General features: G+C 39.6%; 1 protein-coding gene across 2 annotated transcripts in view; it reads left to right on the top strand.

Annotated features, from left to right (window-relative positions):
- Positions 1 to 26,320, top strand: part of fidipidine (coiled-coil domain-containing protein 93) — an 85,394-nt gene that overhangs the window by 46,809 nt on the left and 12,265 nt on the right. For both annotated transcript variants that reach the window (XM_083126368.1, XM_083126367.1), the window contains one exon: positions 2,752 to 2,853. In XM_083126368.1, the coding sequence (XP_082982494.1) occupies positions 2,752 to 2,853 (102 nt within the window). The remainder of the gene's footprint in view (positions 1 to 2,751; positions 2,854 to 26,320) is intronic.

Here is a 26,320-nt window from a genome sequence, read left to right as displayed (position 1 = left end):
AGAAACAGGACATGACATAGAGTGGGATGAGGCTAAGCAGATAGGAAGGGAGAAGAGAATGCTAGTTAGAAAATGGAAAGAAGCCAAGGAAATAGAGAAGAAAGGTGAAGAAGACACAATGAACTGGAATGGGGGACTGAAGTTAAACAAAGAATGGAAGAAGATGTTGGAAAGAGTGGAAAGGACAAGAGAAAAAGAGGAGAGGAGAAGGAAGAAAAATGAAGGGAAAAGAGCGTGAGATTAAAAAGTCCAACCACATTCTATGGAAGTAATTGTGTTTAGCCTTTTAGGTGAAAGTAAAGTTGGGAAGTGAAAGTCATCTGCTGGAAAGTTCCAAACAACTTTGTAAATAGTCTGGAGGGAGTAATGTTTGTGTATATATATTGCCCTTTTGTTGTATCTGGTTACTTTTGTACTTGATACAGAGTCTGAAGAAGACCTTGCTAGAAGGTTGAAACGTTACGTTACGTTTATGTTTTTAATAAAATAAATTACTGCCTTGGTCAGCATATTTAGTTTTTCATAATCATGGAGACAAGGCTTAATGGTGTTATCATTTTCATTATCTTAATAACAACATTGCAGGAAGAAATGGATTTTATTATCAAATGATTATCTCATGTGCAATTATGACTATCTTTAAATAAAACTCTGATAGATTGCTATCATGTAGTTCCAATGGAAGGCTTATGTATTAAAACTTATTAATATTCTGGACTGGTTCGAATTGTTACAATCTTCGAATATCATATACTATCAGTGATAATTGGTCAGAGTATTGCCAGTGGTTCAGCCATAATATTTTCACAAGAAAATGAAACCTTTATGCCACCTAGAAAGAAGAAATCTTTGTCTATTTTTATAAATAAATGAAGTTGAATGCGTAAACCATGACCTATATATTCTTAACTTACTGAAAATTTGGTTCAAGCAGGAATCAAACCTGGGTGTTGGTAGTACATGCCAGTACTCGACAACTGAGCTACCGAGGTAACGTCTGACCTATCTCCTCACCACCACTCAACGTTGACTTACAATCATAGATCATACTTTATAGGACTCACTCCAGAAGGAAGAGTTTCAAGTATCAGGGCAATCAAAAAATAATCTCTCCATGTTTGTACTTTCCTGTAAATTAAAATGACTTTGAATGTCTATGTAGGATGTTATAGAGATGTCCTTCTAATGTATGCTCTTCTTTTTTCTGTATTGAGTGCTTAGAACCATGAATGTTATGGTAAAACGAGCTGTCGTGGAATTTCCATGAAAGAGGGTTGCTCACCTATGGACATCCATATTCGGCTATTGAAGGCTTATGGGGATGCTGTACTGCATATTTACCAGTGTGTGGTGCTGCGTGAAGAAGTTTATAAAAAAGGAAAGTTAAAAATTGTACTTACGTATGTGAGTATAGTGCTCTTATTGTAGAACGACGTTTCAGAGTTTCTACAATAAGAGCACTATACTCACATAGGTAAGTACAATTTTTAAATTTCCTTTTTTATATTCTGGATTTGTGAGTAACACGTGACTAACCTACAAAATGGTGAAGAAGTTTCAAGAAGAAACCGAAATAGTAGATAAGCTGTCGAGTGGTCATCTGTTAACTGATGAGAACAGTCAACTTTCTGATGCATTGGTACACACACGGCATTATTATCATTGATTTTTTGGGTGGGTGTCAAACAATATCCAGCGAGGCCCACATCATTAGTTAAAGAAGCTGGAGAAGGCCATCAGGATAAAGACACCACAGAAAGACATCCATTCCATGCAGATCCATCATGATAATGAACGACTACACACATTATTCTTCAAAACCTAGGCGATTGACAAAATGGTGTGGTCCGTAGAGCCTCATTTGCCCTATGTACGTAGTTTCAGATCAACAACTCGGAAGAGGTTAAATCGACTGTAAAGTCATGGGTTATATGTGAGGGTGGATCAAATGAAAACAGTGGATGTATTGGGTTATATTTATGTGTGCGTGGCGACAAACCTGTGTGGAGATAGAGCGGGAGGTAAGGAAGGAAACCCCTACTACATAACGGACTCGCCCTAGATAGTCGCACGTGAGCACATGATATGTGCAGGCGGTCGGTCAGCAGTATCGTCCCAGCAGCAATCAAGTCCAAACTGCCCAGCCTGTTGTCCTCTGGAGTGGTTTTGGTGCATGAAAATGTGCGGTCATATACGTCCACTGTTACAAAGAACACGTTGGTTACGTTTGGGTGGACAGTGTTGGAACACCCACCGTATAGCCCTAATCTATTGCCATGCGACTTCCATATCTTTGGTTCGTTGAAAAAGGCATTGAAGAGTCGGCGCTTCCACTCGGACAATTAAGTCATGGACAATGTTCGCAACTGGTTCCGATCTCAGCCAAAGGAGTTTTACGAGCAGGGTATTCACCAATTGGTGAAACAATGGGACAAGTGTTTGTGTAACTTTGGAGATTATATTTGAAATAAACCTTGTTGATTTCATTCTGTGGCCCCTGTTCCATTTTCATTTGATCCACCCTAATATATATAACAATGGCCACTGGTGTTGTAAATATATTATTTACTTAATTTTATCCATTTTCACCTTTATTTGTGGACAGTGCAAAGTAAACTTCTTCAAATCAGTTCACTAAATGTAAGTTAAATGTAGTAAGCTAAATATGTGAAGAGTTAATCTTTGGAATGTAAATTATGCGGTTTCAATATATAAACCGTCTTCCCCTGACATTTCTCTTTGTTCCCACAGGGTCGTTTAACTGCTGGTGTAGTTGGAAACCTCGTAAATTTGAAAGCTGATGAAATTGTTCGAGCAGCAGAACATTATGCAGAGCTACAAGCCGAATTGGAGGTTGGTGAATTTTTGTTACCATATTTTGATTGTTCCGTGTAGGTTTCAATGTTTGTTATCTTATTATTAAGAGCCATTATTTTGAAATTCGAACAAAAAAGTGATAATTGGATAATTGTATTTTCTGATTGGCTTGATTTTTTTATATGTTGAAGTAGGTCATCAAAAATGAATACTGTGCAATTTTGAGGCCTTGAAAAAATTTTCCCTCCCCTGTAGAAAATGTCTTCAAGGTCAGACTGTCCATTTTTCATGTAAAGTGAAAGATAGGTAAGTTGGGAGTGCTGTATCTTTGGAAAGCAACAACACGCCGAACTTCTGTTTTCATCTACTGTTAGTATAAACCCTCCTTGCTTATAAACATTCACTTGTTTTGGTGGGGCATTGCTGCTTTCCATTGTGAGATGCCAACAAAGAAGTGCCAGAATGCAGTTTTTGCCTGTTTTCAGCCCCTAATATCTTGGTTAAGCAACAGTACCCCAAAGATTTATTTACTGGGCATTGAAGTTCACTATTTGGACAAGCTAACTAACATGGCACTTTATTTGGATATTGATGCTGTTAGCAGCTATAACCCTTTAAATACTAAAAAATTGTGAAATACTCAACTTTAGAGTTAGGCTTATCTCAAAACAGCATCAGTCAAGAAATAAACTGAGTATGTTGTCAGTGTTGCCAACGGCCATTATATTTCACTACGCATGGAAATATTAGAATTTCTGCTAGGCACAGGTGCCTTGAGGTTGTATAACCATTAGCGTAGCAAGGGGTGGGCAAAGTGGGCGACCACCCTGGACCTTGCGCATGTAGGGGCCTCGCGTCCCATGAGGTTGTTACGAAAAACATAATAAATGGAAGTGAGAAAAATAGAAAAGGCTAATTTTTGTGGACAATAAAATTAAAACCTTTTGTTTTTAGCGGGCTTTATATTCTAATTTAACGTTATAATTTGAATGAATATGTCAACTCAGAGGCAGGCGGGAGCTCTAACACTAAGCCAGAAATAGTCAAATAATTCTCATTTCTCATGTGAAACATTAATGCAAAAATTGCTTGGACATTTTTATCAATTTATTCCTTTCTTGAATGAAAAGTGCTGTGTCTTGGCTTTTCTTCTATCTCGTGACCTTGCATAGTCTACCCGATTTTAATGTGTTAATGATAGAGCACCTCAAACTGCCATGGAGCAAAGTATGGGGCATTTAAATGCTTCTGTTGTTTTGAACTGTAGAAGGGCATGGATAATATTAGCAGTTCTTCCTTCCTTCCTACAACTTCAGATGCAGCTATGCCCTCTGTAACGGGCACGAAGATGATTTATCTTCCGAATTTCCTGATCAAGTTCTATGTTTCAGAAATGTGCTTAAATCTCAAATTAAGTGCTTTGGCAAAGTTTCTTCTCCTTGACAGCTCTAAACTAGCTTCCAGTGTTCTCTGTATCTTGTACCGCTTTCTATTTGTTTCCTACTCTTCAAGTAACAACCACGAAAACAGAAGTATCTTTCTCAAAATTGAAACTTAGGTAAAACTTCTGGAAGGTAGTGTAGAATGGTATGATTCAGGGCAAATTTAGCGGACTCAGTAATCTCACTTTTGAACGTGAAAGGGCAAGATCTAATGACATTGTGAAGTAAAAGTGTCATTCGCTGCCCAGAAGCCAGCCTTCTGTTTAGCAAGGTGGTTTGATTTAATTCAGGTTGATTTAAATCAAGATTTAAATTGGGGAATTCTATTTTAAAAAATCACTTATTGCAATCAATTAAAATAAAGTTACAGAATAATGTACACAAGAAATTTGTAGATATCAGAATCACTTTTTGTGAAAGTACAGTGTGAGCACAAAAACACTCCCTGGTTTTGAAAGGGTATAACTTTAATACCAAAAGTAGTATTCTACAGAAATGTTCACAGTAGTTGTAAAAACTCATAAAGTTTTCGTGGTGTTGATTGGAATTACAAATGCTCAATGTGCGTGCCACCTGTTACGCGGGAAACATCGAGACGATAATCCAGCTCCAACCACACCTTCTCAAGCGTATCCGGTGTGATGAAGTTGACAGCTGTACTGATACGTTCCTGAAGATGATTCAAGGTTGTGGGTAGTGGAGGTACATAGACCTGGTCCTTCAGGAACCCCCAAAGGAAAAAGTCACAAACTGGCATGTCCGGTGATCGTGGGGGCCACTTGCATAGATTTTGATCATTGGGTCCAGCTCGTCCTATCCAACGGTGTGGGAGGTTGTTATTCAGAAAGCTGCTTACAGATTGCTCGCTTCCCCAGATCTTAACATTATGCCTGTTCACTTTTCCACTCAAGTGGAAGGTCGCCTCATCACTAAAAATGATCTTTGTCAGAAAGGTCTCATCGTCCTCCATTAAAGTGTGGATAGTCTCGCAAAACTCACGTCGCTTTACCTTGTCTTGTGGATATAACTTTTGAACCAATTGCAGCCGGTACGGGTGAAAACGCAAATGCTTCCGTAAAATCTTGCTTACGGTAGATTGTGACACCTGCAACTGCCTGCTGGCTTGACGTGTTGATTTTCTGGGACTGCGTACAAAGGCTTCTCGCACACGCTCCACAATTTCCTCAGAGATGGAGGGTTGGCCAGAATGTTCTTTTCTTCACAAATGAATCATCTCTCAACAAATGTTTTATACCACTGCAGAATGGATTTGTGTGTAGGTGGATCAACATTAAACTTCCGTTTAAATGCACGCTGCACTCTCACAACACTGCTTGATTTGGCAAATTCTAACACGCACCAGCTTCTTTGCTGCGGAATGAACGCCATTTTTGATGTTACTGCCCTCTAGCTACCGAATTCACAAAAAGAAAGATATTAAAATATTTTCAGTAACTGAGCTTTGGATATCAATTTTATCAAAATATTCAAGTAACTATTAATTTTATGACATCTTGAAACCAGGGAGTGTTTTTGTGCTCACGCGGTACATTAATCTCGTAATCTTTTAATGGTGTTTATTATGCCATAAGAAAGGAAATAAAAGAAACAAAATATATGTACTGATGGGGTGAAACTCATACGAAAGTAAATGTAATACATGTCATCTGAAAAAAAAACCTTAAATTTCCCTTGATTTAAAATTCAATAACTTGTATAAGCAAAAATAGCACATTTTTATATAGAATAATGTACATACAAAATACTAATCATGTTAAACCGTAAATAGTGTCATTTTCATTAAACTGTAAGTAAATATGGTAGCTGATATTTGGCTAACTATCATTAAAAACACTAAAATTCGGCTACAAAGACTAGAAAATGTTTTAAGTTAAAATTATAAAGTGCATCCAGAATATTTTATTCACTGTAAGAAAAGTTACTGAAATTATAATAGTTTCATTAACACACCAGACAAACATTTTCATATTAGGTTCGTTATGTTCAGTTTCAGAAACAGAGAAATGCACATTTACATGTAATTTGTTATTTGCTTTAAACAAATTGTTCAAATATTTTACAGGGCCCTTTATCAGAAAAAGTCATTCTATATAAAAAAATATGTATGTGTGTACAGTGCCAAAAAACATGCAAACAATTTTAAGCGTGTTTTTAAAAAAATAAAAAAAGATCGATTTAAATAAAAGATATCAAAAATTATAAATAAAAATCATTATTTTTTTATCCACCCAGCTGTTAAATAAAAGATATCAAAAATTATAAATAAAAATCATTATTTTTTTATCCACCCAGCTGTTATGAGGGTGGGGGAATCGATAAGTAAGTATTTGTATTTTCTTCTTTTGAATACATAAATGTCCGAGAAGGATATGTTGTAATATGTGAAAATTCACAGGTAGAGCATCGATTTGTATAGTGTAGCCACAACCAGCCATTCTAAGTACAGTAGAATGTCGTTTCCGCATTAGTTGGGACCGAAGGTTATGGGGATAATGATTTTTGTGGATAATCAAACATGTGTTTTTAACAATGAAAAGCATGTACAGTACAGGTTTATTTAATACATACAGTACTACATACATATACAGTACAAGAAAACAAAAGACATGAGAAAATGAGAAAACTCTAATAATATACGTACAGTACGTGCCTAAATTACAGTACTGTGCCTGTTTTTTGAGTGTGCGGATAACTGATGTTCCCGATAATTGACGTGCGGATAAACGACGTTCTACTGTAATTACATAAATTTCCTGGAAGAATCTGACTCTACTTGAGGGACCCAAATTTGTTTCTTGCGAACGCCTACTTTACGATTTTGTTACGTCACTGCGTCATATATTTAATATTACAAGAACATTAAGACCTCCCCGATGGCGCAGTGGTTGCGTCGTCACCTTGTAATCAAGTGGTTCCAGGTTCGATACCTGGTGGAGGTACATAGTGGTTCAGATCCCACTTTAAACTGTAGGTTCAGTCCCGATTAGTCTTATTGTGCATATAGTGTATTTAAAACACCAACTCAAACAAACGAACAATACAAGAACATTAAGGCGTAAAAACAAAATGAGATTCACAATTATTATTATTATCATCTAAGTCCTAAAATTCAAAATTAACTGGTCAATTAATGTGCAACAAAGTCAAAATTGCTAATTAAAAATAGTCAAATTAGCTGTATCAATTGATTACACCAAAGATTTAACACTTATGGGGCAAATTACTATCGTTTTAAGATTTGTTGATGTTGAAACCGATTGTGTCAAAGAGCTTGTAGGTATATATTTTGGGTCCCTAGACAGGATATGCTCTTATCAAGCACTGACATTTTATGTGCGTCCTTTGAAATTTTCTACTTAATCCATGATTTGTGACATTTACATCCTAAAAACTTTGAAATGAGGAAACAAAGAATGATTCATTAAATAATATATAGGTTATATTTAAAGATTCTTAGTTTGTATTTCTGATTTTTTTTAAAAAAAGTTTAACATATTTGAGGATATTTCAGTTGTCTTACTGCCTAAAGAACATCTTAAAAAATGTACTATTACTACTACTTCACATTGATATTTCAAACTTAAAAAACGGATGGGGCCTTGCATTCTAATCTTGCCCAGGGCCTCGCGATATGTTGCTACACCACTGTACCTAAGATTTTGTAACTTCTCAAATTAGTTTCATTATTATGTCAAACCAACAAGCACATATTTTCCAAATTTGTTTCGAAGGTCTTGAAGGGCCTCCCCCATGGCGCAGTGGTAGCGTCATTGCCTTGTAATCAAGGGGTCCCAGGTTCGATACCCGGTGGAGGCACAAGTGGTTCGGATCCCACTTTAAACTGTAGGTCCAGTCCCGATTAGCCTTACAATGCATAAAGTGGACTTAAAACACCAACTAAACTCGAAGGTCTTGAAATAAGTTTGTGTGTCTTGTTCATTTTATTTCACTCTTCTGGTCTTGAAATCGTAAATCTTCTCTCCGTTTCATTTTTACGTCCTTTGTTTGTTGAAATGTGTAAATAGCATTGCCTGCTGTTTGCACCCGTATAAAGATACAAGCTAACAATTATATTTTGCATCGTATTACTATCAATGCGGTCTGTAGAACTAGATAACTAGCAACAACATGGGCGAACAACGATTTGTAGAAAGAGATACAATATTCAAAAACCTGATTCTGATGCAAATTCTGATTTCATGTTCCATTTTATGGACCATCTTGCTTTAGTGTTCAGGGAAGGATATCTTGAGCAAATAATTCGGATATTGAATTGGCAAACTTACACCAGAGAGAAAATCTGTTTGATTGTTTAATTTATTTGGTCAATTTATGCACAATAATGCTAATCGGGACTGGACCTATAGCTTAAAGTGAGATCCGAAGCACCGTGTGCCTCCACTGGGTATCGAATCTCTGGGACCCCTTGATTACAAGGCGAGGACGCTACCACTGCGCCATAGGGAAGCTCCCCCCAAAAAATGTTTAATGTAGAACAACCACCAGTCACACAAAGTTCCAAAATTTTTGCGATGGCACTTTTTGCGAAACTTGGTTCGTACTCCCTTACAGGTGTCAGCAGTGGCGGCGATTAGGGGCGAGGGCCAAGAGGGATAAGTTGCCCCCCACTTTTTGCCACTTTTGCACCACGCTAACCTTATGTACCAAGGGAAATTAAACTGTCCTTGCCCCTCCACTTTTGCACCTTGGCCCCCTAGTTTTGGAACCCAATCGCCCCCAACTGGGTGTGAGTGATTCAATGTTTTCTACCAAGGAATAAATGTCTGCAATTTCAAATTGATAAACGTGATGAACATTTTAAGTGCTTGAATGTTTAGAATCTAAAATCTAAAAGTTGGCAACGGTGACTGCGTTACTCATGTATCTGGAGATTGTGTAAAACCGGAATGAGTGTTTGCTGAAGATAGCGAGCTCCGTCTTGCAAGGCCTTCCAGTTACCCATGGGCCTTCGATGCTTGACAGGTCAAAACCCAGGTGTATAGTTTTACTCACCCACTCGCCAGCCAGGCGGGCCTAGTAAGCGATTCTGGTCGATGTGCAGCTCTCGGCTAGCACATGGAAATGAAAAAACTTCGGGGCCTCATCCCATTTTCAAGAAAAAAAAAATTAATATGTTAAGAAATGCCGATGTAAATTATCACACTTCCTCCCCTACCAGAAAGTGAAACCACCCTTTCTCCTCCCTTTCTTTGTTTCAAATGGAACAGTCCATGTCTTGACAAGTTGTGAAACCGTTGTTGTTTTTCTTTCTTTGATGGATAACGTAGTGGTAACGTCACCTCCTTGTAATCAAGGGGTCCTAGGTTTGATGCAAGGTGGAGGTACAAGTGGTTCAGATTCCCTTTAAACTGCACGATTAGCCTTCCTGTGTATAAAGTGGGCTTAAATGCAAAGCTCTACCAAACTTTATATACAGTGGCGTACCAAGGGCTTTCGAAAGGGTGGGGAGGGGGTTTAACCCAAGACTATTTGAAGGAGAAGGCTGGGGCCCATACCTGATCACGTGGTCCTTGACGTCAAGCGTGACATCTCCAGCGGACAGATCGCTCTGCGTTCCGGTTTCGCAGCTGAATCAAAGCAGTAATTATGAACAAAAAGGACCCCTCGTTATGCCCAGAAGGTAGTTGGGACTGAATATACAGATTCACTTAGGATCCGAGATAATGTATGTCTTCAGAATTGAATTACACAGCTATTAACATTTGTATTGCATCGGTAGTTTTTAGATCATCACATTTCTCTGTGAAACCTGAGGTTTCACGTAAAATTGAAGTTAATATGCCTAGTCATCCGGTTTGTTATACAAATAACGATTGAAAGCAAAAGTTATGTATATGTAAAAAATGTAAAAAAGAACAAAAACTTCTCTATTGCTCGCATTTAGACATGAGGGAGGAGCTGTTTTCACTTTAACTTCTTCAACTTGGTAACTTTGCTTTGACTATTAATATTTATATCTTCACTGATGTTGCTTATTAGGATTTCAGTTCAGAGTCTTCTAAATCTTTGAACTACACTAGGAGGAATGTGAGGAAGTTCACAAACACTTTAAACAACTTTCGATTTTGAATGAAAACTTTTAAGGACATTCTGAATAAAGTGGGGGGTCACTTTCTTTACATCTGCAAAAAATGAATCAGTAGGTTGTGAAATAGAGGTGCCCACAGGCAGGTTTGTGGAAGCTGGTTTCATCCACTTAACTTTTGTGTGTTAGGGGGGGATTGTGATGAAAATATGATTGAATAAACAATAGAGCAATGGAGAACAGACTAAATGACTACGTTGTCATTTAAGTATCAATGCTATATAAATAGCAAGTTGTGTATTCCATGGGGAATTATAACAGTTACTATGTATTATTAGTGTTGTTCACGAAACTAGACACGAGAAGAGATGGGATTTTCACTAGACGAGACAGACCCAAGTATTGTCTCTGGGCCACACTATCTACTATTTGAGGTGCACAATGTCCAGCTATTAAGTATTAAACCTTAAATTGCCACGTTAATTCTAGTTGGGGATTGCACTTGGTATGGGAAATTTCCAACTCTAGTAAGGTTTGATTGATTAAATTGTTGCATTATTAAGTCCACAGAAAGGCTAATCGGAACTGGACTTACAGTTTAAAGTGTGATTCGAACTACTATGTGTCTCCGCCGAGTATCGAACCCGGGACCCGACTCTAGTAAGGAATTGAGCACTAGGTTGGGAGATATTCAAGTCTTGAGTATCACTATTGCGCTTAGACTGTTGTGTGAATGTTGGTGTGGCGATTGAGAATTAAATTATATGAAGAAGGTCGATATTCAACTCTTCAATACCAACAGTGAACCTAGAATTGACATGGAAACTTTGGTGGGGGACTGGATATTAAATTAGGGAGGGGGGGATATGCAACTCTGATCTTGCATGGTCAATTGATTTCTGTAATGCAGCAGGGTCGAATATTAATTTTGGCGGGGAAAAAAGAGCGATTTGGTATAAAATTGGTATACTAATTTGCTATTTTCCTATACCAGGGACCCCATTAAGATGTTCTGTTTTTGCGCCCCCCCCCCCCCCCCACCACCAAAACTGAACTCTATATATACTCGTGAAAACCTTTATTCATTTTTTATTCTAATAATTGTAACCCAAGTCAAGTGTATGGTAGCCTGTTATTGTGTGTTATTGTGTAATGAGGCTACTGGTATCACAATTCACTAGCAAGTCTCGTGATATGCGTTCGGTTCGTTCAGTTATATATAATTATCACTCCCCTTGTTTTTTTTTTCATCGCAGATCACAACACTTCACTCTGAAGGCCTTATAAACTGCAACACTTCACTACAAACAATCTACAAATACAAGAAAATAGAAGTGAAAAGAACAAAGCAGATCAGCCTTTCCAAACAGTTAACACGTTTCTTTCCGTATGGGGTAAAGGCTCATCTGGGTTTTGTCCGCTGATGACGTCACACCCATGCCAGTTGCAAAAAGAGGTGTGTCTGACCCCAGCCTTTCCTTCTAGTATTCTTGGGTTTAACCTATACATTTTTTAGTAGCCAGTCATCTTTTTGCCATCTTTTCCTGCCTTTGACATTCTTTTTTACTGGGCCAAAGGGGTTGTTATGACCCCAACCAACCCCCCCCCCCCTTTTTTTGGACATGCAACTGTCTATATTGAAGTGTGACTCAATTTATAACTAGGTAATCTTAGAGTCACAAGGGATGTAACTAATTATGCAATGCGAGAGGTTTCATTTTGTAATGTTAAATTGCCTTATTTGTCAGGGAGAAGAAAGAAGAGGATGACATAGCTGATTTCTCTCCACACTTACCTAGATCCAACCGAGATGTTGTTAATCCATGTATTGTCCTTGGTTCGAGGTGCATCCTACTGAGGTGTCTCGCACCTTAGGTTATTCGTGCCTACCACAATCCTGCACTCACTTACTTTACGAATTCTTAATGCCAACTGAGAGCGAGTTTTACCTTGCAGGATGTTTTATACTCATTCCTTAACCTTTGTTCTTACCTTTCGATGAAAGGACAAAAGCTTCTATCCTGAGCGGAAAATCCCCTACAGGAAATGCGGCTGGAATGTATTACACAGCAGTATGCAGCTATGTCAGTGAATATCGGATCGTTAGTTAGAAGTGGAGAGATCATTGATTTATCCACACCCCAACACCCTCCCAAATTTTGGTGAACACCCCCCCCAAGCAGAAAAGTGGAACACCCCCCCCTACAGGGGGGTGTAAATATTGATGTTTATATCAACAATAGAATGACAATACTTCAATATTAACAGAAAGGAATCATTTGTAGCTGAAGAAGCTTTCGATCAACTAAAACCAAAGTGTCGAGGAAGGAGGGTGGAATGTGCAGCATGGCCATTTCCTGGAAACACTAGCTAGCTCCCTTGACAAGGCTTCGGTCAGCTCTAGGGAAGGGACACTGCCATCTGGAAAATGTCAAACTGACCTCTTCTCCTCCTTCCAGGGAGCACATTCCGCGCACAGTGTTGACAGTTCAGCGTTTGAATACCTTATATATTTCTTAAATACGTTACAGATTCGTAAATTCAATTATTCAACCCCTGAGTCAATGAAATTTACATTTTGTTGCATTTTCCTTTCGATTCTTTCATGTGAAAAATGTACGATAAAAGTAAGGGAAAAAATTCAAAGATACAGGTTTGACTCCTTGTAGTGAATTCTGTTACTCTGGCTAGCAACACTATTTTCTGTAACTTGGCGAGATGAATGATTTTGGAGTGGTAGAGAAATGAACAGTCAAATGTCTTTGGCCTTAGGTCAGTCTCAGTGTAACATCTCCGTTGGTGTGTTGTCGTTCTGTTTAGTGTATAACAATGTCTGAAACTTTACTGCAAAACTGTCTGAAGAAGATAGAGAAAATGAAAAACCAGACAGAAAGAAACCGAAAGTGGTGAGTAGAAAATCAGTGACACTATATGTAGGTACAATTTCTTCCAACCGTTATTCATAAAGTACCAATATAAAATTTACTGACCGATTATTCGATATAAAATGGCAAGTATTTCATGAAGAACCTAAGTGATTCATTCACGTCTACAGTTGATGACCATTTTTGTGGCTCCAAGAGTTCTTACCTTTGTAAAATAAATTATATACTATTAGAAAGAGAGTTGTAAAAGCGGGAGGGTCCACGTGGGGTGCTTGCCTGGGTGCTAAGTACAAATGGGGTGCCGAACAAGCAAAACAGATAAAAATAGAAAAAACGTTAACGTCGTGGTGCCCTGTGAAATTACTGGCACCCTATTAAATTAAAGTTATTGTCAGTTTGCAAAGAAATAGCTTTAGTAAAAATTGGCTTTCTCTTTGTATTTAGTTGGTTCCCTGACATAATGACATATTTAATTTTATTCAACTTTTCAGAGGAAGCAAAGGAAGTGTAAGCAGGTCCGTAGCTAGAGGGGGGCAGGGGGCAACTGCCCTCCTGAGAGCCTGCTTTGCCCCCCCCCCCCACCATGTGAAAAATACAGAAAAACCTGTAATTTTCACTAATCTTTACAATTACTCTAGCAACGTAACAAAAACACTTATTGATTTTGTGATTTATGAAGGTGTGTGGAATTCAGTATAATGTCGTATCAGGATTGGTGGGGGGGAATTCCCTTTTTGGTAATAGTGATTCACGTGGTATAGAGAGGGAGTGGATATTTCATTTTTGTTACTTAGCGTTGCTTTTCTGCCACTTATAGCTAATCACAACAATGAATGATGACGTGAAATTGATGAAGACACACTCATAAACAGTACCGCAACCACAGGGTGGCAGGGGGCATTGTCCTCCCCACCCTCCCGGACGGAGTCCATTCTAGGGGAAGCAAACGTTGAAGTAAAAGAACAAGACTAGGAGAATCTAAGAATAGCTGGACAATTGGATATTCATGATGGAATTTTTTTTTACGAGTTCCTTGCATTTTTCTTCGAGATGGCCAAAGGCACTTGAAATGGGCAATTTCCCTCCTCTCGATTTCAAATTTTATACAAATAAAAATACATTTCGTAAAATTTTCTTGCTCGCTTAGCTCTCAATATCTTCTATTATTATAGTCAAAGTTCAGAGCCATAGCTATGGGGTGGTGGGGGTCAGCCCTGGGAGCCAAACGATCTATATGAAAAAAAATGTTAAAGAGAATGCCATGGCGCCCCATAAAATTATTTGCACCCTATTAAAACAATTTCTTTCTATGAAACTTAATATAAAATATTAATGATGACACTGTAATCCAAGAAGTCATTGATCAATCAAGGTATTCCTATTTGTTTGTCAGGTGTCAAAACATGTATTTCAACTATAATATAATACAATTCACACAATATTTTGCAAAATGGTTAACGTAACCAGTAGGCAAACATTGTCTGTCGTGATGCAAGAGTTTCCCCTATGAAGGAAATAGAGTCTGTGGTGGACTAAGGGACCCATGTTTTAGCAAGTTCAAAAAAAAATGTATTACAAATTTTTACATAGTTCATCAAAGTGTAGATAATATGAAACCCTTATTATTTAATTAATTCGATTTTTCTTGCATAACACAACACAATGGTTAGGGACATTGAATTTTCGCAATGCGCGAAATCGCAAAATGTGAAAAAACGATGCAATTTTGAACAATCTGCACGTAACTACACCCCCAATGATAAAATATGCATGAGTTTTATTCGCGAAGTAATGCGAAATGTGTGCTTTTCCACGAAATGAATGCTTTTTCGCGAAATAACCATGAAATATCATCAAATTAAGTAGGAAACACGCAAAAACCGGCAATCGAGGTTGTGCGTGCAAATTGTCGATTTGTAACGAAACGTTTGCCTAAAGTTTCCTACCACTTGCAGCTGAAGAACGTTTTATCTTCGATCACATCAGGAAGACGCTGCAAATTGGGATTTCCCATGCACATAATCTCAGTTCGAAAACTTCGTTCCCTGTCAAGCTGCATTCCTTTCTTCCCCCGAATGTCTACTCAACTTCCAGTCTCATTGAACTTGCTAGCTGTAGCAGCGATAAGATTAGTCTGTTCCCGCACATCAAGGGAAACAATAGTGTCATTTGTGTTCAGTCATGAATGATTTTTTTTATCATCATGTGATTTTCAACATGTGTTTTTGTATGTGCAGTAGTGATTATTTTATTTGTTGGACAGCAAGGATATCCTTTAAATACATACAATGAATAAATCACTTGAAACATGCAATTTAGAAATGAAGTGATTTTGTGTTGATGTTTTCTTTTTGGTTGGACAGCTAAGTACTTGTGTATGTGTTGTGGTGGGGCAATATGTAAATAACATGAAATTTGTTCTGAAGATTATTATTGATCTTAAGAAAATATGTAGATTAACCCGGCATAGCTCATACAAATACAAACACGAGTAATAAATAACCTTCATGTATCTTATGGCCATAAGTAAATGTTTGTTGGGATCCCTTACCTTTTATTGTCACTTATGCGATGCACTTCCTCACACACACAGCTCCTACTTTAGATTGAAGGGGATGGCTGTGGTTCGTTGTTGAAGGGGGATAAAAGAGGATTGTTCACGGCTTCAGGTCAGGTTGACTGATGTTCCGGTCACATAGTGTGATCCTATTCATGTATTGTTCAGTAACCACACGGAAGTAGTTCCATTTACACAAAATTAACACACAGCTCTTCTTGCTGCACTGTGCTGTCAGCTGTCACAAATCGCACTTCACCTACTTTGGTGGCTGATGCTCTTGCGACATGTTGTGATTAACACGGGGAAGTAGCTCGAATTACACAGGAACAAAACACCGCTCCTTCCGCTGCACGGTGCTGCCAGCTGCTCAACAGTCACACTTCAAAATACTTTGGTAACGTGTCTCCTTGCATCGCTGGATGCCATACGCAAAGTTTAGCCACACTTCGAAATACAGCTCCTCACTTCTCTCACCTCTATATCTTTGTGTCCCGTCTTTCCCCCAAAGACGCTCAAACTTCCCCTGTGTTCTTCCAATGTTGCCGGTTTTAGCCTTGTACAGTGGCTCTAACACACACACAAACACACAAATACCCAAAAAGGAAGAAAAAACTAAGAAAAAGAAAAGAACACCCTAGCCAGTGTAACTTGCCTGAAGAGCCCGGTTCTCCCTTTCGCCATGCCAAGCAAGGGACTGGGTGCGACTTTGAAAAAAAAAAAAATAGTAAACTAACTGATAAAAGAAAAACTAAAAGCCAAAATTATATAATAAAAAATAAAAAAAATAATAAATTTAGGGTGGCACTACATCTCCCCCCTCAGATAATTAGGATAACGAGTATGAAAATAGTATCATAATTATCTGAACCTATTTTCTTAAACTTAAAATAAAGGCTAAAACGGGGTAATGCCCCTTCTGTCCCCCCGGCTACGCAAAAAAAAAGTAAACAGATCCACTAAAAGCATTCACAATAGCAATAATCACTCTTAAAATGACCCCAAAAAATATTATATAATTGCATTCCTAAAATATGTTTACTCCCATTATTTACAGCTTTTTTTTCTCCATTAATTCTTATACCCCTGCCTGGTAAACCTCGCCCGACAGGGTGCAAGGGAAAAGGGGAGGGGTTTAGCTTCCACCTTTTTCTCCCTCCTTTCTGCAGGCCAGAGCCTCTTCTTTCCCAACCATTTGGGTTCACGCTCTCGAGGGTCCCTTTGTATTCGGAACAGCAGGTGGTCCTTGTCCCTTTGCCGATGTATAAGGTCGCAGGTTCGATGTATTATACACTCCAGCCTCTTTGTTACATTGAAAGTCCCACAACAAATATGCATTTGGTGCCACCCGTTTCTTTATTTGGAATGGGCCCACGTAAAGGTGCACAAATTTCTTGCAAATTCCCTTTTGCACGTCCGAGAACGCAAATGACTTTCTTAAAACAATATCTCCTGCCTCGAAATAGGTGAGCCTTGCCTTGTCATATTGCTTCTTGCGGTTCTTGGCCGCTCTTTCTACGTTTTCCTTTGCTCTCAGCAGCTTCCATTCATAGCGTGGGTCATCATTCAATGAGGGCAATTTAAAAAGTTTCTTGATCTCCTCGTCCGGTTTCCTGTTGAAAAACAATTCCACTGGAGCGAAACCTGTGGAGGTATGAACCGCCAGATTTAAACACTTTACCATATCTGGGATGTGTTCCGGCCATTTCTTGTGGCTCCCATCTATACACAGCCTAAACAAGCGTGAGATCTCTCTCATGCATCGCTCGACGGGGTTCGACTGAGGATGCTTAGCGCTTATAAAGCGTGCCTCGATGTCTCTCGACTGAAGCTCTTCTTTCCACAGTCTTGAGGTGAACTGACTGCCCTTGTCTGTGAGAATAGTTCTGACGTTGGGACACATTATCAAAAATTCGTTCACTTTTCCCAAAACGGCCTTGGTGGTGGCCTTTCTCAGAGGGTATATCGCGATGTATTTGCTAAACAAGCAGCACATAACGAGGCAATATTCCAAGCCGTACCTAGCCTTTGGCAGCGGCCCGTACAGGTCCACCGAGATCACCGCTCCCGGTTTGTCGGCGATCACGGGATGCACCGCTCCCTTCACTTCGTAATTAAGGTGCTTCATAATTAAGGTTCCTCGCTCTCTTTTGCACAATATTCTATCCTTCAAGGCATAATCTTCGAGCTTTCTCGCCCTTTTTCCATCTCCCGATTTCAACATCTCATCTCTTATTCTCCCAAGTTCAGGGTCCTCTTGTTGACGATTTGGCAACTCTCGCATGAATTCTACCAATTCAGGCGATGGCTTGAAGTGTATGTTCGCTATCACCTCGTGCGGCTCCTTTATTTCGTGAATGGTAGCGCTCCTTGTGCCACTAGGGTAACGCGAAAAGAAGTCCGCCATGTTTTCTTCACCCTTGATGTACCGGACATCAAAATCGAACGACTGTAGGAACAATATCCATCTCGCTATTCGTGGGTTTGTTAACCTGCATGTGAATAAGAATTGTAGCGCCTTGTGATCCGTTCTGACAGTGAACTTTCTTCCCAGTAAATACACGGCGTTTTTCTGTATGCCATAAATAATAGCTAATAACTCCTTCTCCGTTATTGTGTACCTCGATTCGCAGTCGCTGAGGACGCGGCTGTGGCATGCAATCAGCCGAGGACCCCCTCCATCTTCTAACTGGTACAGCAGACTGCTGACAGCTTTGTCGGAAGCGTCTGTCTCCAGATACAGCGTCTTTCCAGGGAGAGGGCTACGGATTATCACATCCTGCAAATACGCACGTTTTATCTTCTCGAATGCTTCCTGGTGCTTAGGCAACCAGACGTACGTCGCTCCCTTGCGAAGAAGTTCGAGAAGGAGCACCGTGAGCTCTGAATGATTCACCTGGAAAATCCTGTAAAACTGCAAGGGCTAAGAACGACTTCAGTTGCTTTGCGTTCTTTGGCCTGGGAAAATCATTGACGGTCTGTAGTTTCTCTGGGTCCTTCCTTATCCCGTCGGACGACAATTTGCATCCCAACAACGAAGCTTCCTGCCTCGCAAACTGGCACTTTTCTAATTTAAGCGTTAACCCTGCTTCTTTCAGTTTGGAAAAAATGACTTGCAAATGCTGCAAATGGTCCGAAAAATCATCATCGGCAAGAGAAATATCGTCACAGTAGGCTGCCATGAAATGACAAGTTTCATCATCCAACACTTGCCGCAAACACCTTATAGCGCTCGCTAACGCTGTCTTCAACCAAAAGCAGAGTCTCTGAAATGTGTACACAATGCCCTCGTACATAAAACCCACATATTGCTGGTGTTCTTCTTTAAGGCCGATTTGGAGAAAAAATTGCGATAGGTCAAGACAAGAAATATATTTCTTTCCTTCAAATCTCTGAAGCACTTCTACTATGGAAGGGGGAGAGTCGTATTCTGGCTGTATTCTCAAGTTGGTACCCCTGGAATCGAGACAAACTCTGACTGATTTCCCTCCCGGTTTTCTCACGCAAACAAGTGGATTCACGAATCGTGCCTTTGCTCTTTTGATAATCCCCCACTGTAACCATTGCTTAATTTGTTTGCTTACATCCTCCCGGTACTGGTAAGGAATGGGATACACTTTCTGAGTGAAAGCTTTATCGTCTATTACATCGATTTCATGCTCGTATCCACGGACCAACCCTGGTTTGTTATCAAATATCTCGCGATATTCGAAAAGCAGCTCTCTTAATTTTCTCCTTTGTTCAGGAGTCAACCCTTGCGCCCTTTCTACGCTCTCGTAAATTTGGATGTTGGTAGACCCTAGTTTCTTCTATCGTGTGGCTCTGTGGTTCTTTGGTCCCTCTCTCAAACCTTCTAAACGAATCTAGCGGCTGATCTTTATTCACGGAGTCCCTCTCGTATAAAGCTTCATTTGAAATTACATTCACATTGTGCACATCTCCCTCCATTACATTCTCCAAAGATTCTCGTCCTCCTTTCTCCCTAACCACCGAGTGATTTTCTTCACAAAATTGATCTCCCTCTACTAAAAACGCAGGCTCCTTCTCGTGCCGGCAGCTACATCCTTCAGCCCCGCACACGTTTCCTGTATTCGGACCCACAGGACCCATGGTTGACATAACTTCGTCCCCACAACGACAAATAGGCTCCATACAAGAGTAAACTATTTGGAAATTGTGCAACTCCTGACACGCCGCTGGCTCATTAAATGTTGAAAATTCCATTTCCGTGTACCCCTTCTCAGTTCTTAATTTTAAAACATGCTGCTCATAATTCAGGATTGCATGGTTATCCTCCATGAAATCAGTGCCCAACAAAATTGGCTTTACTAAATTTCTTATCACTAAGCAGTTTACATCTATTCCAGTCCCTCCAAAATTCATATTTAAATACGCCTGTGTGATTACTTTTGAAGCTTTCGTCCCGAATGCCGAGACAACTTTCAATCCGCCTACGGTGAGGCAAGGCAACCGTGGGTTAATTTTCAATAACTCCAGCCACAAACTCTCGCTAACGCTTGAATGTGTAGCCCCTGTATCCACGACTGCATCATAATACTTTCCTTCTATAATCACATTAATTTCAGGCAACGACCTTGGGGTCTCTTTTCTCGAGGTCTGGGGTTCCTCTACAAATTCCTTTAAAACCGAGCATACATTCTTTACAGCAGTCTCGCACGAGTCGGCATCCCTTTGGCTATCCTGAGGCTCACTTTCTTCGGATTGACGTAAACAACTCTCAACCTGACTCGCAAAGCCCCCGCTCAACGTGCTCTCCCCTTGTCATGCTTCGTTGTCAGGAGGGGGTGGCCCCCTCCCACTCTGACTTTCAAACGTCATGGCATTTATGTTAGGGAAATTTGGGGGTGATCCCTCCCCTCGGGCACTCCACCCCTTCCATCTCCATCGTTGCCAAACGTCCAACCTACTTGTCGGTTCGGGCTCCTTCTTCCTCGCTGGAAACCTTCCCTCCCCCGAGAAGGTTGGTTGGGAGGGTTGTCAAACTCTCTCCTGCGTCTGTTGCCGTAATTGCCCCGTGACCGAGCTCCCCTCTCGGAGTTGCTTGGGCCTGGGTTCGCATCCATAAAATTTATGGGTCTCGGATGATGACGTGGGGATGACTGACTCGAAACACCGTAGTTCATTGTTTCCTGAAGTTCTTTCAGTAACCCGAGTAACTGACTGCTGGTGTCGATGGTCAACCCAAGGAAACTCCTCTGCACAAACGGGGGAAGTTGCTTTATCCCCATTTGAACCAAGGCCTTTTCACTCAGGGGTTCGGGAAGGATGGCATTCCTTTCGATGAGTTCCATGTAGTACTCACAATAAGTCTTACCGCCCCCGGCAACATAGCGGTTCGTGAAAATCTCAGCTTTCAGGCGCAATAATTTTTCTTCAGATATGAAATACGACGCAAACAGTTCCCTAAAGGTGGCAAAATCTCTGCATTGCTTTCTGTTAACGTTGAACCAGCTGAGTGCGGCCCCTTTCAATGACAAGCTCGCCACGCCTACCTGTTGTTCAGCCGGGATTCGAACCAGGTTTATGTAAGTTTCCAGCTCCATGAGATAAGAGCTGGCTCTCACTTCATTCTCCGAACCAGAAAAACTTGGCAAGCGCATGTCCCTGTGCAAGTACACATTACTTGGGGTTGTACTACTATCGCTGCTCGCCGCAGGGGATGCCGCGAGTAACTGTTCGCTCGCCTCTCCCGAACCCTGGACTTCGTTCAAGCGGACGTTTAATGCTTCTATTTCTTCCCTTAAATCATTTTTTAGCCGACTTTCATGACGCTGCAAAACCCCATTAATCTGCTGCGCAACATTTTGTCGAACTTCCTATGCTACATTTTCCTGAAGCTCTGCCACAGACTGCCTTATTTCGGCCGCATTTTGCCTACATACCTCCGGTTTGCACCCGGAAACAGCCGCCAATCCCTCGCTTAAATTTCCTACAGTTTCTTCTAAAGTACTGGTTCTTACGACAAGCTGATCCACAATTTTCCGTGTCCCTGCGCTACCTTTTGCCACATTATCTATCCTACGGGTCAGATTTCTTTCCATTTCAGATTGCGACTTTTCGAACCGACGTGCCTGTTCCTCCATCCCTTCTCTAAATTCTCTCCGTAATTCTCTCATTTCCAGCTTGAAATCCATCATCATTCTTGCGAGGTCATTTAATGTAATCGGGGCAGCTTCCCCCTTTTCAGATTCAGACTCCATACTCCTGTCCCCAGTATTTTCCGTATCCCGTTCTAAATTCCCTAAATTTTGTACATCCTCTTCTAAATTTTTTGTGACCTGATTAGCCTCGATGAAACTAGAAATTCGCGTTTGCTCCCTCGTTAAAACCATGATTGTCCCAAACAATACAAAGAAAACATAAAATAACTCTATAAATACCTAAAAAAAACTATGATAAACGAAACTTGCAAAAAAAAAATGAAAATGACTCACAAAGCATTACTGTTTTTAGTGGATTTCTCCCCTTTGCTAAGAAGAAAAAAAAGAGAAAAAAACACCCTCATTATTTAGGAAAAAGTAATATTTAAGAAAATCGGCCAAATGATGTGCCTGAAAGTAAGGAACTTCCCCTTCAATTTAAATACAATTTCATCAATCCAGTCGCTTGGGTGGCTTGACAAAAGACAAACCGGAAAATAAGTTTGAAAGCTAAACAAAGCATGACTGATACTTGCTACTGACAACATAAGTTAGTTGCTGATATCAAGATGAAAATATGCTAATTTTACTGATAAAGTTTTGAACAAAAATTGTCCTTTCTTTTGTTTAAGCCTAAACATCGGTGGTAATTGTGCCCCTTAGTTGGGCTGCCAGATGTGGTGGGGCAATATGTAAATAACATGAAATTTGTTCTGAAGATTATTATTGATCTTAAGAAAATATGTAGATTAATCCGGCATAGCTCATACAAATACAAACACGAGTAATAAATAACCTTCATGTATCTTATGGCCATAAGTAAATGTTTGTTGGGATCCCTTACCTTTTATTGTCACTTATGCGATGCACTTCCTCACACACACAGCTCCTACTTTAGATTGAAGGGGATGGCTGTGGTTCGTTGTTGAAGGGGGATAAAAGAGGATTGTTCACGGCTTCAGGTCAGGTTGACTGATGTTCCGGTCACATAGTGTGATCCTATTCATGTATTGTTCAGTAACCACACGGAAGTAGTTCCATTTACACAAAATTAACACACAGCTCTTCTTGCTGCACTGTGCTGTCAGCTGTCACAAATCGCACTTCACCTACTTTGGTGGCTGATGCTCTTGCGACATGTTGTGATTAACACGGGGAAGTAGCTCGAATTACACAGGAACAAAACACCGCTCCTTCCGCTGCACGGTGCTGCCAGCTGCTCAACAGTCACACTTCAAAATACTTTGGTAACGTGTCTCCTTGCATCGCTGGATGCCATACGCAAAGTTTAGCCACACTTCGAAATACAGCTCCTCACTTCTCTCACCTCTATATCTTTGTGTCCCGTCTTTCCCCCAAAGACGCTCAAACTTCCCCTGTGTTCTTCCAATGTTGCCGGTTTTAGCCTTGTACAGTGGCTCTAACACACACACAAACACACAAATACCCAAAAAGGAAGAAAAAACTAAGAAAAAGAAAAGAACACCCTAGCCAGTGTAACTTGCCTGAAGAGCCCGGTTCTCCCTTTCGCCATGCCAAGCAAGGGACTGGGTGCGACTTTGAAAAAAAAAAAACTAGTAAACTAACTGATAAAAGAAAAACGAAAAGCCAAAATTATATAATAAAAAATAAAAAAAATAATAAATTTAGGGTGGCACTACAGTGTACAGTATATAAAAATGAAGTAGTTTATCAATTTATAGCTCTTTTGTATGTTGTTTCCTCTCATAATGAAAACGTGTGTGCCAATTTTTTTCCACCGCTGATCTAACATTTTATTTACCGCTCTCCTCAGTTTTTATTTACCATAAATTTGTCTCCCTAACAATGGTTTTGTTGGATTCTCGTTAGATTCCTCTTGTGTGGAAAAATCTTGCATACTGGAAACTAGAGGAAATCATTATGAAGCATGATTTATAAAGGGCTCCCTTAATTAGTTCTGTAGAGAGGCCCATTAATCGTCTATTAACATTATCAACCTGTAAATATCAAGTAGATACAGTCCCTATTAGCCTATTTATGTTAAACTTTATATTCTTTGGCAATCTGGAAAGGTCATTGTCGAAAAATTGCCATTTGATGTTGCTCGAAGTTTCTTTTTGTCCGTTGCAGTTTCAAGATATCATCCCTTTTCTATTACTTATCTCTTTTGGTGGAGGTGTCAAGTGCCTCTGTGTAGCCTTCTATATCTGCCAATGCGACACAATATATTTAAAATTTGCCCCCTCTGGGATTTACTTTGCCCCCCCTCCTACAAAGAATTCCTGGCTACGGGCCTGAGTAAAAAATTAAACATAAAAGAAATTTAATTTACATTAAGTCCCAAATTTATATCTGACCATAGCGTACCAGTGAGGGCACGAGGTTGCTTGCCAATCCCTCTGGAAAACGTGGAGAGAGAAAATTTGTTTGGTTCATTGTGCTCTCTGTGTTGGATAGTGAAATAAATGCTATTCAATTTTTAAATAATTGAAAATAAACATTTCCTCAATTTAGAAGTGAAAATTCCTTGCCTTCCTTTTGCAGTTAACATGCCATGCGTTTATTTGCACATGTTATTTCGTTTTCTTTTAAGGCAAAGAGGCACGTGACTCCTAATTCCCTAGAGTCTCTCATTTAGTATTTGAAAGATAAACTCTCAAAAGCGCCAAGCATATTTTCCAAAGTTTTGTAAGGGTATAATGCATATGCATATTATTAGTTAAACATAGCGACAGTATCCCATGATGTTTACTCTTTACAATCTTGCTTTGCTCGTTCGGCGTCCTCTTTACCTCACCACATGCCCCCTGCCCCCTCCTGTTCTAACAGTTAGAAAATATGCATGTATAATTTTAATAGTTCTATGTAGCGAGTGAGTTCCAAATTCTGCTGGTGTTTTCAAATCTCTGTTTAAACGATGATTCACAAACTGAAATAAAGTAATGAAACTCGATATATTTAGAGCATGGCCATGAAGACATTGAAATATAGTGGGAAGTTGGGATGCAACTTTGATAGATACCTGATATTGCTTTTGAACGAAATCGGTCAAGGAATTTCATATTGAAGTCTTCAACGAACGAGCAAAGCAAGATTGTAAAGAGTAAACATCATGGGATACTGTCGCTATGTTTAACTAATAATATGCATAATCAGTTTGCAAAGAAATAGTTCTAAAAATTTTCTTGCTCGCTTCGCTGGAAGTGTCATAATTTATTTAAGTCATATTATATCTGTATTTATTACTACTACTTCAGACAGGCAAGTGCACGCACACCCATGCAATGCATTCTCATTGATATTTCAATTGGGCACCCCCAAGTTGAACTCCGATTTATACCTACGGGAAGAACGATACAAATACAGTTAAAATATTGCCCAAGTGTTCCTAATTTTTTTCTAACTAGCTTAATAATTGCATGAAATTATTCCTGGTAATAATATGTTAAAATTTTGTGTTTTTAATGTCATCCCTTGTGTTTTGTCTAACGATTGATTAAATCAAGTACTGAACATTGTCGGAAGGAAAGCAATACTCGAAACGTTAAACTGAAATGTTAACATTAATCTATTTTTCATCTTTTCCTGTATTTGACATCGTTTTTCTTCTGAAATGTTACGTGAAGGGAAGGGAAGGGGGGGGGAGTTAAGCTCTAGAAACATCCATGAACAAACTGAATTAGGGCGAACATTTTTAAAACAATCCAAAATATGCACTTAACTTCCCCAAACTTACACCCCCCCAAAATTTTTCAACACCCCCCCCCCCCCCAAGGGAAAAATCCTGGATAAACCCCTGGGAGAGATGGAGAAGCATAACTTTTACAGATGCGGCTCTGCACCTCTCTTCAATATACACACACACATAGATGGAATTCATGCAATACGAGTATGTTGTTTGCAAAAGAGTTGTATTGTAGCAAGGAATACAGAACTTTCTTGTAAAAGTCTGTATTTGTAGCAGTATCCTGTGTGCAAGATTCCCAAAATAAACCAATTTCAATTCAAGTAGACCTAGGAGCAGACTTCCTTGGTGGAGTGGTTAGCACAGCATGCTATGATGCAGGGGTCCCGGGCTCATATCCTGATCTGGGGATGAGTGTTCTTTGTGAATGTTCCTTCATTAATTTCATATATCACTCATCCTAATTGTCGCGATTAGCAAAACGTGGCAGAAAAAGTGAAGTAAAAAATAACCTTATATCAATCAATCAATCTCAAATAGGCCTAGGAAAATAAGGCTTAGGATATTATCAACATCTTTAATATTGTTACTGCAAATAATCAATCTGATTTTGTTATCATGATTGCCATTTGTTTAAAGAAATTATAAAACATCAGACACATATTTATATTTTCGGCTGATTCACCTTGCAAGCATAATAGTGTACTCCAGATGTTTTTGGTTT

This window comes from Lepisma saccharinum, chromosome 8 (assembly GCF_977018435.1).
Source record: "Lepisma saccharinum chromosome 8, izLepSacc3.1, whole genome shotgun sequence".
NCBI lineage: Eukaryota > Metazoa > Arthropoda > Insecta > Zygentoma > Lepismatidae > Lepisma > Lepisma saccharinum.
The sequence above is the reverse complement of the archived record's forward strand: the minus strand, read 5'-3'. Positions and strand labels throughout refer to the sequence as shown.